This window comes from Bombina bombina, chromosome 2 (genome assembly GCF_027579735.1).
Source record: "Bombina bombina isolate aBomBom1 chromosome 2, aBomBom1.pri, whole genome shotgun sequence".
NCBI classification, from domain to species: Eukaryota; Metazoa; Chordata; class Amphibia; order Anura; family Bombinatoridae; genus Bombina; species Bombina bombina.
Window position 1 is genome coordinate 512863411 of NC_069500.1, and position 16994 is coordinate 512880404.

Genomic DNA, 16994 nt, shown 5'->3' on the forward strand with positions numbered 1-16994 from the left:
CATGCCATGCCTCTCAAAAACAAGTGCGCAACACCGGCGCGAAAATGAGACTCTGCCTATGCTTTGGGAAAGCCCCTAAAGAATAAGGTGTCTAAAACAGTGCCTGCCGATATTATTATATCAAAATACCCAGATAAAATGATTCCTCAAGGCTAAATATGTGTTAATAATCAATCGATTTAGCCCAGAAAAAGTCTACAGTTTAAATAAGCCCTTGTGAAGCCCTTATTTACAATCGTAATAAACATGGCTTACCGGATCCCATAGGGAAAATGACAGCTTCCAGCATTACATCGTCTTGTTAGAATGTGTCATACCTCAAGCAGTAAGAGACTGCACTCTGTTCCCCCAACTGAAGTTAATTGCTCTCAACAGTCCTGTGTGGAACAGCCATGGATTTTAGTTACGGTTGCTAAAATCATTTTCCTCATACAAACAGAATTCTTCATCTCTTTTCTGTTTCTGAGTAAATAGTACGTACCAGCACTATTTGAAAATAACAAACTCTTGATTGAATAATGAAAAACTACAGTTAAACACTAAAAAACTCTAAGCCATCTCCGTGGAGATGTTGCCTGTACAACGGCAAAGAGAATGACTGGGGTAGGCGGAGCCTAGGAGGGATCATGTGACCAGCTTTGCTGGGCTCTTTGCCATTTCCTGTTGGGGAAGAGAATATCCCACAAGTAAGGATGACGCCGTGGACCGGACACACCTATGTTGGAGAAATGTAAATGTTTTGTTACACGCCTACTTTATTTTACATAATCCACTGATTTTCACTGTAGAACATATATGTGATAAGTGGGTGTGATAAGCTTTCTGTCAGACATCATACTACCATCTCTAGTTGTCTCACCACCTGCTGTATATTAATTTGTTATTTACCTGTTGTTTTCCTTTCAAGGAAGAAATCTAATAGAAGTATTTACTTATATCTTCACGTCTGGAAGTTCACGTAACATACACACATCTCTGTTTCTCATACCGTGTTTGAAGACCCCAATAAGCAGGGACTTGTCAGCCTCACTGTCCCACCAGAGTGAAGGAACTTCCAGCTGATCCACCTGTGGGAACCAGATGTCTATCTTCCTGTAAAAAGAATATGTCAGATTAGAAACACAATCCTAACTCTTCTCCAGAGCCTCTTAGTCAGCCAGATACAATACACTTGGAAACAAAATGTTTTTTTCTTACACTCACTGACAAAAAAAAAAAGTTAAAGGGACACTCAAATCAAAATTAAACTTTCATTATTCAGATAGAGCAGGCAATTTTAAACAACTATTCAAATTTACTTCCATTAACAAAATGTCTACAGTCTTTTTATATTTAAACTTTGAGTCACCAGCTCCTACTGAGAATGTGCAAGAATTCACAGAATAAACGTTTATGCATTTGTGATTGGCTGATGGTGTCACATGGTACGTGTATGCATTTGTGGTTGGCTGATGGCTGTCAAGTAGTAAAGGGGGAGTGGAAATAGACATAACTTTTAAAATGGTCAGAAACAAAATCTACTACTCATTTGAACTTCAGACTAAGTGCTATTGCATTGTCTTGTTATCTTGCATGTGTTGATTATGCAAATCTACTGTGTTTACTAATCCTTAATTTTGGTTCTTAATGATGATAAATGCTCACCAGCAGACTTGTCTTTCTAAGGGACAAATCTATTACTTGAGAAGAGTTATGGGCAAACATGATTTCACTTCAATTATAAACACTTTATTCATAAAAAATTAACATGTATACTTACTACAATTTCATAAACACAATGGATCACAATGGATATATGAAACAAACATTTTCTTTTGTGAATTAGACAGTACTTTTTTTTTAAAAAAAAAAGTTTGCAAATAACTTAATATCAAATTTGCTTAGTTTCCATGGTATTCTTTATTGAAGAGATACCGAGGTAGGCTTCTGGCGCACTATACGGCAGGAAATAGTGCCGCCATCTAGTGCTCTTGCAAATGGATAACAAAACAAAAGAGACAAAGAACAAACATTTGATAATGCAAGTACATTGGCAAGTTGATAAAAATTGCACACTCTTAATCATGAAAGAAAAATTTGGATTTCATGTCCTTTTAAGTTTAAAGCACAGGGGGCGGAGCCGGAATGAACATGGCGACGGACACTTAAGCTGTATGCTCCGTTTGTAGTTCAAGCAGAAAGTGGGTACCCAACATACAAGAGCACATAGATTGGCACTCAGTTGGGACAAGATCATCCCCACAGCGGAATCCAACATAACATGTGAGCGCATACTCAATAATACAGTCGCCAATAGAGGAGACTGTACACGGAGCTCTGGGGAGGCCTGGAGTAATTATAATGGCAAACGCTCAGTAAAAGAGCCGTGCAAGGAGACAAAAGGTCAGAATGACTAACCGGAGGACAAACACAACATACCCCGGTAAGCAGCTAATAATTAAACACAAGAATTAAATAAACAAGGGGGGGGGAGAAAAGAGAGAGTCATAAGAAACTAAGAAAACTGAACAGCCACGTGGGCGGCCATACGCATATAGAAAGAGCAATAGAAAGGAGAGGCTACTAAACAGAGCTATATATTTTTATTAAAAATTGAAAGAGTCTGACTCTGCAGATAACAACGAAAAGGGGGCAGATAATGGAAGAAACGAAATCACTAAATAATCCGGCCACAGAAAAGATCCGGAAAATATGAAGTGAACAACAATATGTTTTTAAAATCACCACATACATTAGCCATCACAGAATTGCTCACATAATAAAAGGGAAGCTTTAATAAACCTCACCACAAGAAGGGACTGTTTCATACTTTAGAGACTTCCTGAACCCATCTATGGCAGACTACTTAATCAGAGAAATAGTCCTAGAATATACAACATAGAAAGGGGGACAAAACAAAGCACACTAGTGCTAACGCCTTTCTTCAGATATCTTCAGAAACTAGTACAGAAAGAATATTAGAGGTACTGGCAATAAGTACAGAGGCAGATAAAGAGCCCTTTTATGATCCATAATAGAAAATAACATGTCGGCCAGGAGACAAAACAAACTAATACCGCCAGTTAAACCTGCTGCAGCTAATATTTTCTTTAAACCGTCTAAGGGGGAAAAGGTAAAAGACAAAGAGGACGCTCTACACGAAGAAGAGATGGATACTGACACAGAATCACAATCTCCAAAGGGGAACAACACGCCCGTTACAAAAGGTGACCTCAGAAATCTTGTGTGTAAACAAGACATAGCCATAAACTTCGATAAGATGTTGGAAAAGATGGATACGCTTCAAAACACTGTCACAAGCAATCTTGCAGAAATTAAGCAAGATATATTGGAATTAGGAACAAGGGTAGAATCCCTAGAAGAAAAAGAAGAGTCATTAGAGGAAGATATAACAACACTCACACAACAATTGACCGATCAACAACAAGAAATAACAGAAATGAATGAGAAAATGGAAGCCCTAAAGAACAGGAGTCGGAGATGTAATATACGCCTAAAAGGTATCCCGGAATCAATGTCAGACCGAGGAGAATATTTACTACATCTATTCCAAGCCATCACAGGTACATCCGAAGAAGGAAAGTTTCAAATGGAAAGAGCTCACAGAGCTTTGAGAGCAAAGCCAAAAGGATGGAGAACCCCCAAGAGACATAATAACTAAACTGCTCCGCTTCCAAGAGAAAGAAGAGATTATGACAGCAGCTAGGAAAAACCTGACTTTTAAATTTAAGGGGTCGATTATACAGTTTTATCAGGACTTATGTATCAAAACACTGCAGAAAAGATCTGCTCTACGCCCGTGACGCAACTGTTGCGGAAAAATCAGATAGCATACAGATGGGGATTTCCATTTGCGCTCCATATACATCATGAAGGCAAAACCACCACACTCAAAGAGAAACAGGATATTCCAGAAATATGCCAGTACCTTAGGCTGGAATGCCCAGATCTACCTGACAACCAACAAGACAACAGAAGAAGGCCACCACAGCAACAGAGAGGAATAACCTAAACAGAGAGGCGGTCAAAAGTACCCAAGAGAAAACAGAGACCCTGAAGAACAACCCAGATAAATCACGGACGGTTTCTCTTTTTTTTCTCTCTGCCTTTCTCTACTCAGGCGCTGGACTCATATCTTTATAAAGAACTCTGATCAAGTACAATAAAGTGTGACTGAGGAAGAGATATATAGCAGATGAGTATATCCATACTCCCCAAGGCAGAACATGCTGTGATCTGAGATGTCATCGCAGAAAATGCAGCATGTCTGCAGAAAGAATGGAACACATGGAAGATCTGTTAGCACTTACTTAGCAGCACTGCTCTACATTAGACAGTTCTCTTCAAACAGAGCTTTGCTCTGGCTGCACTGCATAGGTTTTTCTTAACACAGTGCATCCAGAATAAAGTGCTGTTTGAAGAGAACAGTGACTGGCTCTCTGGGATTTTGAACCCTGCACCTAGCCATTCCCAGTCTGCAAAGCTTTGACTTCTAAATGTATGATGTTCTTGTGAGCAATGCACCTTTTTATTTCTACCTTGTAATGTTAGAGCAAAAGTAAAGGAAAAAAATGTATTCAAGAAACATTTTTTTAAAAATAACAAAATTTAAATTGAATGTTATTTCAAAATGACCTGGCAGAAAATTTTTCACTAAAAAATTCTCATTGCAGAAAGTGAGGAAAAATTCTGCCACTGGGTCCATACTTTGGTACAGAAATGAGTCTACTTGAAGCTCCTTAAGTAAAACAAATCTGAAAAGATTGTTTAGTTTATATAGGTCATATGCAAATGAAGATAGGAAGTTAGTATCTACACACTACCCAAGCTAGATATACCTAACCCATTTATGGCTTAAGCACATAATCTATGTTTAATCCAAGTTCACTGTACCCACTTTTAATAATTTAAGTTTACAAATAACAATATACTTAACGAAACTACGAACCCAATTAGAAGGAAATTACTATGCAAGTATACAAAAGTAAAAAAAAATGTTTACATAATATACAGTTGTTTAATTTTGTTTAATGTTTGGTTGTTTATTTTTTTTGTAAGTACCGTTGAGCAGCGATATGGAAAGTTTCTCCATAACAGAGCCGAAATTAAGAGAGCAGAAGACATACAAAGACCAAAGGTAGAAATGTCGCACAATCACAGAGAGGTAGAGGGGAAGTTAATTATAGATGACACCTAATCTACAAATAATCTCACACAACGTGAGAGGCCTAAACACAGATAACAAATGAAAAACAGCACTTACCCAATATAATAACCTGAAGGCTAAAATCATATTCCTTCAGGAGACACATTTTACGCATCAACAAGTTCCTAAATATTGGAACAATCACTTTATGCAACACTTTCACTTTACGACTGATAAAAAAAAAAAAAAGGAGCATCTTTACTCATACACAACTCAATTCAGTTCACAAAGGAAGAGGTAATAAGGAATAAAGACGGCAGATACCTTATAGTGAGGGGGAGTATTCAAGGTACACAGATTACACTATGCAATGTTTATGCACCTAATGAACAACAACATGACTTCTTCCATGGCCTATCACACTTACTGACTCAGTGGTCCCAAACAAGAATTATACTGGCTGGAGGCTTTAATATTAATTTAAAGATAATTAAGGAAGGTGCTCCATTTAAACTCATGAATAAACAACTAAGACTTAACTATTTCTAGAACTATTAAAGAGACTCTGGAGAACCATAATGTCATAGACACTTGGACAACGTTATACGGCCAGACAATTGATCATACTTATTACTCACCTGCACACAAATTATATACCAAACTGGACTACATATGTATTAGCCAACTATTACTCCCCAACCTGATTTCCTCGACCATCCACGCTTCTGTATGGCCGGATCACTCCATTATTCAGATACAGTTAGAGGGCTTAATCAACACGAACAGACAGAGATCCTGGACGTATGACCCGACTTTATTAATACAACCAGACATACATTCCAGAACCTAACAGAATATTGGAAGATAAATATCGATCCCCACAGTTAGCCCGACGATAACATGGGCAGCCCACAAACCCTATATAAGGGGGGTGCTAATAAAGGAAAAGGCACTACATCTGAAAAAGATCAAGACCAATGTAGACACACTTAAACAGGAAATAGAAGCCCTAGAGAAGAAACACCAAGCCACACTTTCTCAAACGACTTTGGACACATTGACTCATAAAAGACAAATCCTTGCTAAGATTCTAAACGAAAACTCCCTTAGAACCATTCATAAATTAAAAGCACACTATTTCATATATGTGAATAAACCGGACAGATATCTAGCCCATAAGTTGAGAGAAAGGACAAAAACCTTAGCAATAACACAAATTCAAAAACCAGACGGAAACTTGACTTCACATCCGCAAGAAATTACAGACTGCTTTGCACAATACTATGAACTTTTATATGATAGGAAAAAGGTACAGCATTCCCCCCAGACAGAGACTCTTACACACCAACTTCTAAAGAAATCTGACCTGCCAAAATTAGGTAGCGCAGATGTGGAGGCCTTAGATGCGAAGATTACAGTGGGAGAGATTACATTGGCAATAAAAGATCTCAAAGTGGGTAAGGCTGCTGGACCCAATGGATTTCCGGGGTAATACTATAAGCTATTTAAAACGAATTTGACTGCACATTTACACAAATTCTGTAACAATATAATGCAGGGTACCCCGATTCCACCAGAACTACTCCAATCTAAGATAGTGATAATTCCTAAACCAGGGAAAAACCCAAAGCTATATCAAAATTATAGACCAATTTCACTGATTAACCAGGACTTAAAAATATTTAACAAAATTTTGACGACAGCAACAATAAGAGCAGCAGGACATTAATGTAGACCCATTAACATCTTAAATGGAGCCTGCCAAGGGTGCCCATTATCACCACTCTTATTTGCTCTACGTATAGAGCTGTTAGCATCTTGTAAAAGAAACTCTAAGGACATTTATGGGGTTAGATTAAACAGGGGAGAACACAAATTAACATTATTTGCAGATGACATCCTACTCACACTCACATAACCCATGCTATCCCTCCATAATTTGTATCAAATACTAGAAGACTTCTCAAAAGTATCAGGCTTCAAAATAAACCCAGACAAATGTGAAGCTCTCCCATTGTCGCTACCATCACACACCCAAAAACTGATAGAAGCCAATTTTGATTTCAATTGGGTTAGGCATTCCATCAAATATCTTGGAATCAACATCACAGACACACCAGAGGCTTTATACAAAGCAAACTACATACCAATTTTTAAGACTATAAGGAAAGATATAACGAAATGGAGAAGGGGAAACTTCTCTTGGTACAGTAGATTATCAGCAATAAAGATGAACATTCTGCCAAGGATGTTATATCTTTTTCGAGCTCTTCCAGTCAAAATTCCACAAAAGGAGCTGGGAGACCTACAATCTGTATTAATCAAATTCGTGCGAGGAAACAAAACAGCTAGAATAGCCGCCAAATATTAAAACAACACAAACTGATTGGGGGAGTGGGAGTACACAACCTACTAGATTACTACCAAGCAGCTAGGTTGGCACAAACCACATTATTAAGTAAAAATTGTCAAGGAATAACCTGGCCCAACATTGAAGCTGATATTGCAGGTCTAAGTAAGCCTGCAGATAAGATATCATCTGGGACCCCATGGCCACAACAAATAAACTATTATACAAACTAAAAGTTACAGAGGAATCTAAGCAACTGTGGAGATCTCTCACAAGATCGGTAAAGCTAATACCTACACATACTATGATAATACCACTGGGAGATCTGCTACCTGTAGACTTTAAAAGACGGATAAATGGGAAAATAAGGGATTATATAGAGTAGCAGACTTTTTAGAAGGAGGAAAAATTATGACATATACACAGTTAAGGGATAAACTACACCCAGATATATTACAATGGTTCTTGTATCTGCAGATTTCTAATGCTATAAGTAGATACAGACAGAACAACATGACATCCCCATATACCATTCTCGAACGACTCATTATAATACCTAGTAGGAAAAAAAAAAAATTATCTCACAATTATATCTAGCCATACAGGAGGCTAAGAATAACACAAAATTAACACTCCATGAAAATTGGGAACGAGATTTAGATGAGAAATTCGAGAGAGAAAAATGGCAACATATTTTCTCTAAAATTAGTAGAGGGTTGATAGGTGCAGATCGTATCAAGAACTCAATTAAAACCTCATACAGATGGTACCTCACACTACTAAAAAATTCACATTACACTTCCCAACGCAGTAGACTGTGCTACCGTGGTTGTACAGATGTGGGAACTTATATTCACATGTGGTGGGAGTGTCCAAAGATAAAACCAGTATGGGATAAGTTATCACACTTATTAAGGGTAATACTAGATAACTATTTTAGGTTATCAGCCTCTCAGGCCTTACTACATGTACCTGAAGAATCCCTGAACTCAGCTACTAATATATTTATCAGTATACTATGTACAGCTACAAGAATATGTATAGCTAGATACTGGAAGACCAGTTCACCCACCTGGTCTGAAGTAATTAGCAAAATTGAGGATATCTACACTATGTTAGAATCTGCCTCATGGACACAGGGCACTTCAGAACACTTTCAAAAGATTTGGGTTCACTGGATAATGAACAAAAATAGATACACAGCGCTTAATAGATCAAATCTCATAGTAGAACAAACCGATCCATAAGGCTCTTTTAGATTATCAAAAAGTTGTCTTTCCAAAAAGAATATAAGATAATAACAAAGATACTTTAAAAATGACCCCACTGCTCGACGGGAAATGTTAAACGTTAATATTTTATTTAGTTAAAAAGTTTTAGTTTACTGTTAAAAAAAAAAAAAAGATAATGGAATATTACGCTATTATTTATTGTATCTTATTGTGATATTGATGATAATGAAGGCTTACAGGCATTTAGAACACCTCATACCCAACGCAAGATGGAACATGAAAACATCAAGAAATCATCTTGGGGTTAGATATTTAGAAAAGATTGCAGAAATGAAACATATTGTATGCAAATATACTGTAATGTCACTTTGTATATGATGCGATTTTCAACAATAAAAATTATTTCAACTAAGTTTAAAGCACCATACATTTTCTACTTTAGTATAATTTAGTAAATATGGCTCAACAGTAATACTGTTGAAAGATGTGTGTATTCAAAACCTATAAAGAAGGAAATTCACAAGACCTTTTCTGTGCATTTGTCACCAATCCAGGCTCAAGCAGCCACCTTTTAGAAAACAGTCTAAACACTAACTGCATCCAATTCACTTAGAAGCATGACAAACACTGTATAAAATGTTTTAGCTATACACCTGTATCTTCCTAACCTTTTATTCTCTCCCCCCCATTTTAACCCTTATGTGCTCTCACTATCAAGAAAAAAAGAATTGTTTACCTGATAAATTAATTTCTTTCATGGTGGTGAGAGTCCACAAAAGTTACTCCTCCATTACTAGGAGGAGGCAGATATACCCAACATTCCACAAGCTTTTATTCCCTCTCACCTTTCTAGTATCACAGTCTAATGTATAGCCAAGAAAAAGAGGAAGAATTAAAGAAAAAAGGACAAAAACAGGGTAAATGAGGTACATACTAAAACTTCCGCCAAATGGAAAAATATAAAAGGGCAGAATTCCTGGGATCTAATACCCAAGGTGTGGAGTGCACAAAATAATGGGTGGGACAAAAAATAAGACCGGTGCCTATTTACCAGCCACTAAGACTGTAGGACTTTCATGTGAAAAACTCTCAGAAAACAAAAAGTGAGTAAAGAAGACCAAGCTGCTGCTACATAACAGACGCATCATTATTAAAAAAAAAAAAAGGCCCCCAAAGTGGGACTAATCTACACTGTGTGCAGAATTATTAGGCAAATGAGTATTTTGACCACATCATCCTCTTTATGCATGTTGTCTTACTCCAAGCTGTATAGGCTCGAAAGCCTACTACCAATTAAGCATATTAGGTGATGTGCATCTCTGTAATGAGAAGGGGTGTGGTCTAATGACATAAACACCCTATATCAGGTGTGCATAATTATTAGGCAACTTCCTTTCCTTTGGCAAAATGGGTCAAAAGAAGGACTTGACAGGCTCAGAAAAGTTAAAAATAGTGAGATATCTTGCAGAGGGATGCAGCACTCTTAAAATTGCAAAGCTTCTGAAGCGTGATCATCGAACAATCAAGCGTTTCATTCAAAATAGTCAACAGGGTCGCAAGAAGCGTGTGGAAAAACCAAGGCGCAAAATAACTGCCCATGAACTGAGAAAAGTCAAGCGTGCAGCTGCCAAGATGCCACTTGCCACCAGTTTGGCCATATTTCAGAGCTGCAACATCACTGGAGTGCCCAAAAGCACAAGGTGTGCAATACTCAGAGACATGGCCAAGGTAAGAAAGGCTGAAAGACGACCACCACTGAACAAGACACACAAGCTGAAACGTCAAGACTGGGCCAAGAAATATCTCAAGACTGATTTTTCTAAGGTTTTATGGACTGATGAAATGAGAGTGAGTCTTGATGGGCCAGATGGATGGGCCCGTGGCTGGATTGGTAAAGGGCAGAGAGCTCCAGTCCGACTCAGACGCCAGCAAGGTGGAGGTGGAGTACTGGTTTGGGCTGGTATCATCAAAGATGAGCTTGTGGGGCCTTTTCGGGTTGAGGATGGAGTCAAGCTCAACTCCCAGTCCTACTGCCAGTTTCTGGAAGACACCTTCTTCAAGCAGTGGTACAGGAAGAAGTCTGCATCCTTCAAGAAAAACATGATTTTCATGCAGGACAATGCTCCATCACACTCGTCCAAGTACACCACAGCGTGGCTGGCAAGAAAGGGTATAAAAGAAGAAAATCTAATGACATGGCCTCCTTGTTCACCTGATCTGAACCCCATTGAGAACCTGTGGTCCATCATCAAATGTGAGATTTACAAGGAGGGAAAACAGTACACCTCTCTGAACAGTGTCTGGGAGGCTGTGGTTGCTGCTGCATGCAATGTTGATGGTGAACAGATCAAAACACTGACAGAATCCATGGATGGCAGGCTTTTGAGTGTCCTTGCAAAGAAAGGTGGCTATATTGGTCACTGATTTGTTTTTGTTTTGTTTTTGAATGTCAGAAATGTATATTTGTGAATGTTGAGATGTTATATTGGTTTCACTGGTAAAAATAAATAATTGAAATGGGTATATATTTGTTTTTTGTTAAGTTGCCTAATAATTATGCACAGTAATAGTCACCTGCACACACAGATATCCCCCTAAAATAGCTATAACTAAAAACAAACTAAAAACTACTTCCAAAACTATTCAGCTTTGATATTAATGAGTTTTTTTGGGTTCATTGAAAACATGGTTGTTGTTCAATAATAAAATTAATCCTCAAAAATACAACTTGCCTAATAATTCTGCACTCCCTGTAATAGAAAAAAAAAATGTAAAATTTCTGGAAGAAACATTTCCTGCTTCCAATAAAGCTATAAATAAAGAGAACTTTAACCAGGAAGATAAAGTACCAACTGTACTCATCTGACTTATACATGGACAAATGATCTTTTAAATCTTATGTAGGAGAAGAACAAATTAAATGCCCTTTCAAAATTGAACTACGTGGACTAACACTCAATATGACATAAATTTTATTTATTATTTTTATACATTGGATATAATATACTACAATGTCCTGATTGGAAAAAAAATACAGAAAACATACCTTATCCTAATAGAAAATATTAACATAAGGATTCTCACAAGGAAGATAAATAAATAAGACACTCTGCTGGTGAAAGTATTGCAAAAGAAAGAATCACTTTCAAAATAAGCAGAATATTTAAACAATTAATGGGTTCAAAAGAGGAGTTTAAAGAACACTTAAAACCAATAAGTTTTCTCATATAGAGAACATCTCTCAACTATTATAACTTACTAAGACTAGATCTAGAACAGAAATCTGATTGTCATAAGAAACAAATAAAAAATCTAAAATTTCTAAGAAATACAGGTAGCCCTCAGTTTTCGCCGGGGTTAGGTTACAGAAGGAATGGTTGTAAATCGAAACCGTTGTAAATTGAAACCCAGTTCATAATGTAAGTCAATGGGAAGTGAGGGAGATAGGTTCCAGGCTCCTCTCAAAATTTTCATAAGTAACACCTAATACATTATTTTTAAAGCTTTGAAATGAAGACTTTAAATGATAAACCGCATTATAAACATAATAAAATAATCACACAACACAGAATATATAATTAAACTAAGTTAAATGAACAAAAACATTTGCTAAACAGCATTATAAACCTAATAAAATAATCACACAACACAGACTTTACTTTCAATTTTTCTGCAAACAGTTCTTTCTATGCATTCCAATCTGGACTGATTTATAGACAGGAAGATCTTGTTCCTTTGCAAGATGCTTGATAGTTCAGGTCTGGTTAAACTGATTAATTTCAGCAACACAAGCGGACAGATCCACCTACTGGCTATTTTAATCAATGCACTGCTTCTCAATGCTTTTCAATAGAAGTCACATGACTGAAAAAAAAGGTTGTTGTTCTGAAACGGTGCAAATTGAACCATTGTAAACCGAGGGCCACCTGTACTGGTAAAACCATGTTAATCACACAAGTAAAGAGTAAAAATATCAAAACTGCTGATAAAAAGTACTAATTGCAGTCTGACTTCCCTAAAGAAAAGGCTTAAAGTAACATTAAGCCCCCCCCAAAAAAAAATCACGATTCAGATAGAGAAAACAAGTTTTAAAAAGTTTCCAATTTACTTCTATTATCAAATTTATTTCATTCTCATGTTATTCTTTGTTGAAGAGATACCTAGATAGGTAGCGTGCACATGACAGGAAATAGTGCTGCCATCTAGTGGTCCAGCTAATGCATAACATTGTTGCAAAACTGCTGCTATATAGTGCTGCAGACACGTGCACACTCTGGAGCTTACATTTCTGCTTTTCAAATAAGGATAATAAAAAAACAAAGACAACAGAAGTAAATTAGAAAGTTGTTTAAAATTTGATGTTCTATCTAAATCATGAAAGAAAGAAAAATGGGTTTTATGCCCCTTTAACTATCTTGTTCAAAAATAACTGACTGACTGGTACAACAGGTGAAGAAATAAAAAGAAAGCTAGATGAAAATACCAAATAGCTGTAGAAACATTCAGAAACTGAAACTAAATATCCCTGGAATAAAGAGGATTAAACAAAAGACCATACAGGTCAAAAAGTGAGTCATGGATACACAAACTGGTATAGAACCCTTTGAAGGAAAAAAAAACATTACAGATGAAGCAATACTGAAGTGAAGTAATCCGCCTCACAAAATTTGTTTCTAGGATGTAAAATGCAGAAGAGTACAAAAACTCAGTTATGGTCAAATTCAAGTGACTTCTATTATTGGAAAGGAAACTACACAACAGTGATCTACACTGACTTCAAAAATAGAGGCAAGTTTTTCATTTGAAAGAAAAAAAAAAGTCTGAGAAGAAAGAAGATTGCACAAAGTAAGTAGATAATAAATGGTAAACTCACCTCCTGAGGAAACCAACTCCTTGCGAATTCTTCAAATTCGAAATTGCACCCCAACTCAAGAGACTGGTGTCAGTAGAAAATATTGTCCAAAAGGACAAATTTAAAAAAAAAAAACTCCTGAAAGCTGGAGTGGAAAATAAACCACTAAAACAAAGATTGTTTTACAGAGGAGTCCAAAAGGATTAGTAAGAAAACAGATTGCAATCCCTGCACTGAGAAAAAAGCAAGCCAATTTGATAAAACTGATAAAGAACATGCAAAGGGACATCAGATGGTGAAAAAAAAATTCACCCAAAACTTACTACACAGAAAACATAATGGAATAAAGAACAAGTTGTTTGATCTTGGATCTGCATTGATCCGTAAGAGAAAGTTAAATGATATAGTGTACCAAGACTCTTAGAAATAAATATCATAGCTAAAGAGAATTTTCTGAAAATGTATTCTCCTACCATGCCTGTGAAGAACAACCGAAAACTTAACATTACAGCTAAAGGATACACATGGAATTAAAGAAATAGCCTGAGGTCTTTTAAAGGAACATTATACACTCATTTTTTCTTTGCAAAAATGTTTTGTAGATGATCTATTTATATAGCCCACAAGGTTTTTTTTTAAAAAAAAGTATAGTTTTGCTTATTTTTAAATAACATTGCTCTGATTTTCAGACTCCTAACCAAGCCCCAAAGTTTTATTAGAATACCGTCAGCTACCTACTCCAGCTTGCTCCTGTTTGTGTAAAGGATCTTTTCATGTGCAAAAGAAGGGGGGGAGTGTCTTATTTCCCACTTGCAGTGGGCTTTCCAACTACCTTTTCAACAGAGCTAAAAAAAGCTTCTAAGTAAGTTTTTAAACAGTTTTGTACTGGATTTTTATAGCAGTATCTGCGCATCTCATTCTTTATAGTAGTGTCTATTACATGCAGTTATATGAAAAGGAGTGTATACTGTCCCTTTAAATACACAAAGGAGTTGCCCGAACTTATGCAAAAAAAAAGTCTGGGAACCATAGAAGTTCCAAAAGGAAGAACCACAATCAGAAAGAATTTGTCTAAAATAACCAATATCGGAGCTAGTGATAGTCCTTGAAATAGGAATATAAAGGAAAGCATACTTCAAATCTATTGTGAACAAAAATGAACCCTGATTAACAAGGGTAACATGGACCCAAAACCGTGGATCCTCCACCCGCATCTCCTTCAGTATTTAGCATATCGAAGACAATCTGGCTATTTCCAAGACTATTTTTTTTAAATACTGGGCTTTAAATCATTCAACTTTATAATCACTTTAACCCCTTAACGACTGAGGACGTGCAGGGTACGTCCTCAGAAAAAAGGCAGTTAATGCCTGAGAACGTACCCTGCACGTCCTCAGTGTGGAAAGCAGCTGGAAGCGATCCTGCTCGCTTCCAGCTGCTTTCCGGTTATTGCAGGGATGCCTCGATATGGAGGCATCCTGCAATAACCCTGCATGGCCATCCGATGCAGAGAGAGCCACTCTGTGGCCCTCTCTGCACCGGACATCGGTGGCCGGTAACGTTGGTGGGTGGGAGCTGACTTGGGAGGCGGGTGGGCGGCCATCGATGGGCCGTATAAGGTGGAGGGGGGCGGGATCAGGGCCGGAGCTGACGGGGGCGCGCACGGGCGCGCGCGCGTGCACAGAGGGTGGCGGGCGGGCGCGTGCACGGGGCGGGAGCGGGTGGGAACCGCTATACTACAGAAAATTAGATTGTAACTGTGGGGGAAAAGGGACAAATTAAAAAACAAATAAACTTCAGTAAAAGGGATCTTGGAGGGGTGGGGGGTTGTTCTTGGGTGTGGGGGGAGCTACACTACAGAAAAAGGGATTTTTCTTAAAAAAAAAAAGCACATTTTTGTTCTAAACTGGGTACTGGCAGACAGCTGCCAGTACCCAAGATGGCGCCCATTAAGGCAGAGGGGGAGGGTTAGAGAGCTGTTTGGTGGGGGATCTGTGAGGTTGGGGGCTAAGGGGGGATCCTACACAGCAGCATATGTAAATATGCTAAAAAAAACCCTCAAAAAAGCCCAAATATACCTTTTATTTTAGTACTGGCAGAGTTTCTGCCAGTACTTAAGATGGCGGGGACAATTGTGGGGTGGGGGAGGGAAGAGAGCTATTTGGGAGGCATCAGGGGGTCTGATGTTTCAGGTGGGAGGCTGAGCTCTACACTAAAGCTAAAATTAACCCTGCAAGTTCCCTACAAGCTACATAATTAACCCCTTCACTGCTAGACATAATACACGCGTGATGCGCAGCAGCATTTAGCGGCCTTCTAATTACCAAAAAGCATCGCCAAAGCCATATATGTCTGCTATTTCTGAACAAAGGGGATCCCAGAGAAACATTTACAACCATTTGTGCCATAATTGCATAAGCTGTTTGTAAATGATTTCAGTGAGAAACCTAAAATTGTGAAAAAGTTAACGTTTTTTTTTTATTTGATTGCATTTGGCGGTGAAATGGTGGCATGAAATATACCAAAATGGGCCTAGATCAATAGTTGGGGTTGTCTACTACACTACACTAAAGCTAAAGTTACCCCAAAATGCTCCCTACATGCTCCCTAATTAACCCCTTCATTGCTGGGCATAATACACGTGTGGTGCGCAGTGGCATTTAGCGGCCTTCTAATTACCAAAAAGCAATGCTAAAGCCATATATGTCTGCTATTTCTGAACAAAGGGGATCCCAGAGAAGAATTTACAACCATTTATGCCATAATTGCACAAGCGGTTTGCAAATAATTTCAGTGAGAAACCAAAAGTTTGTAAAAAATTTGTAAAAAAGTGAACGATTTTTTGTATTTGATCGCATTTGGCGGTAAAATGGTGGCATGAAATATACCAAAATGGGCCTAGATCAATACTTTGGGTTGTCTACTAAAAAAAAATATATACATGTCAATGGATATTCAGAGATTCCTGAAAGATATTAGTGTTCTAATGTAACTAGCACTAATTTTGAAAAAAAATGGTTTGGAAATAGCAAAGTGCTACTTGTATTTATGGCCCTATAAGTTACAAAAAAAGCAAAGATCATGTAAACATTTGGTATTTCTAAACTCAGGATAAAATTTTGAAACTATTTAGCATGGGTGTTTTTTGGTGGTTGTAGATATGTAACAGATTTTGGGGGTCAAAGTTAGAAAAAATGTGTTTTTTTCGATTTTTTCCTCATATTTTATATTTTTTTTTATAGTAAATGATAAGATATGATGAAAATAATGGTATCTTTAGAAAGTCCATTTAATGGCGAGAAAAACGGTATATAATATGTGTGGGTACAGTAAATGAGTAAGAGGAAAATTACAGCTAAACACAAACACCGCAGAAATGTAAAAATAGCCTTGGTCCCAAACGGACAGAAAATG

At 37.4% G+C, this 16994-nt stretch overlaps 1 protein-coding gene across 3 annotated transcripts in view; it reads right to left on the reverse strand.

Moving 5' to 3' along the window:
- CHD8 (chromodomain helicase DNA binding protein 8) overlaps positions 1 to 16994 on the reverse strand; it is a 279870-nt gene that overhangs the window by 174257 nt on the left and 88619 nt on the right. For all 3 annotated transcript variants that reach the window (XM_053702279.1, XM_053702277.1, XM_053702278.1), the window contains exon 25: positions 989 to 1092. In XM_053702279.1, the coding sequence (XP_053558254.1) occupies positions 989 to 1092 (104 nt within the window). The remainder of the gene's footprint in view (positions 1 to 988; positions 1093 to 16994) is intronic.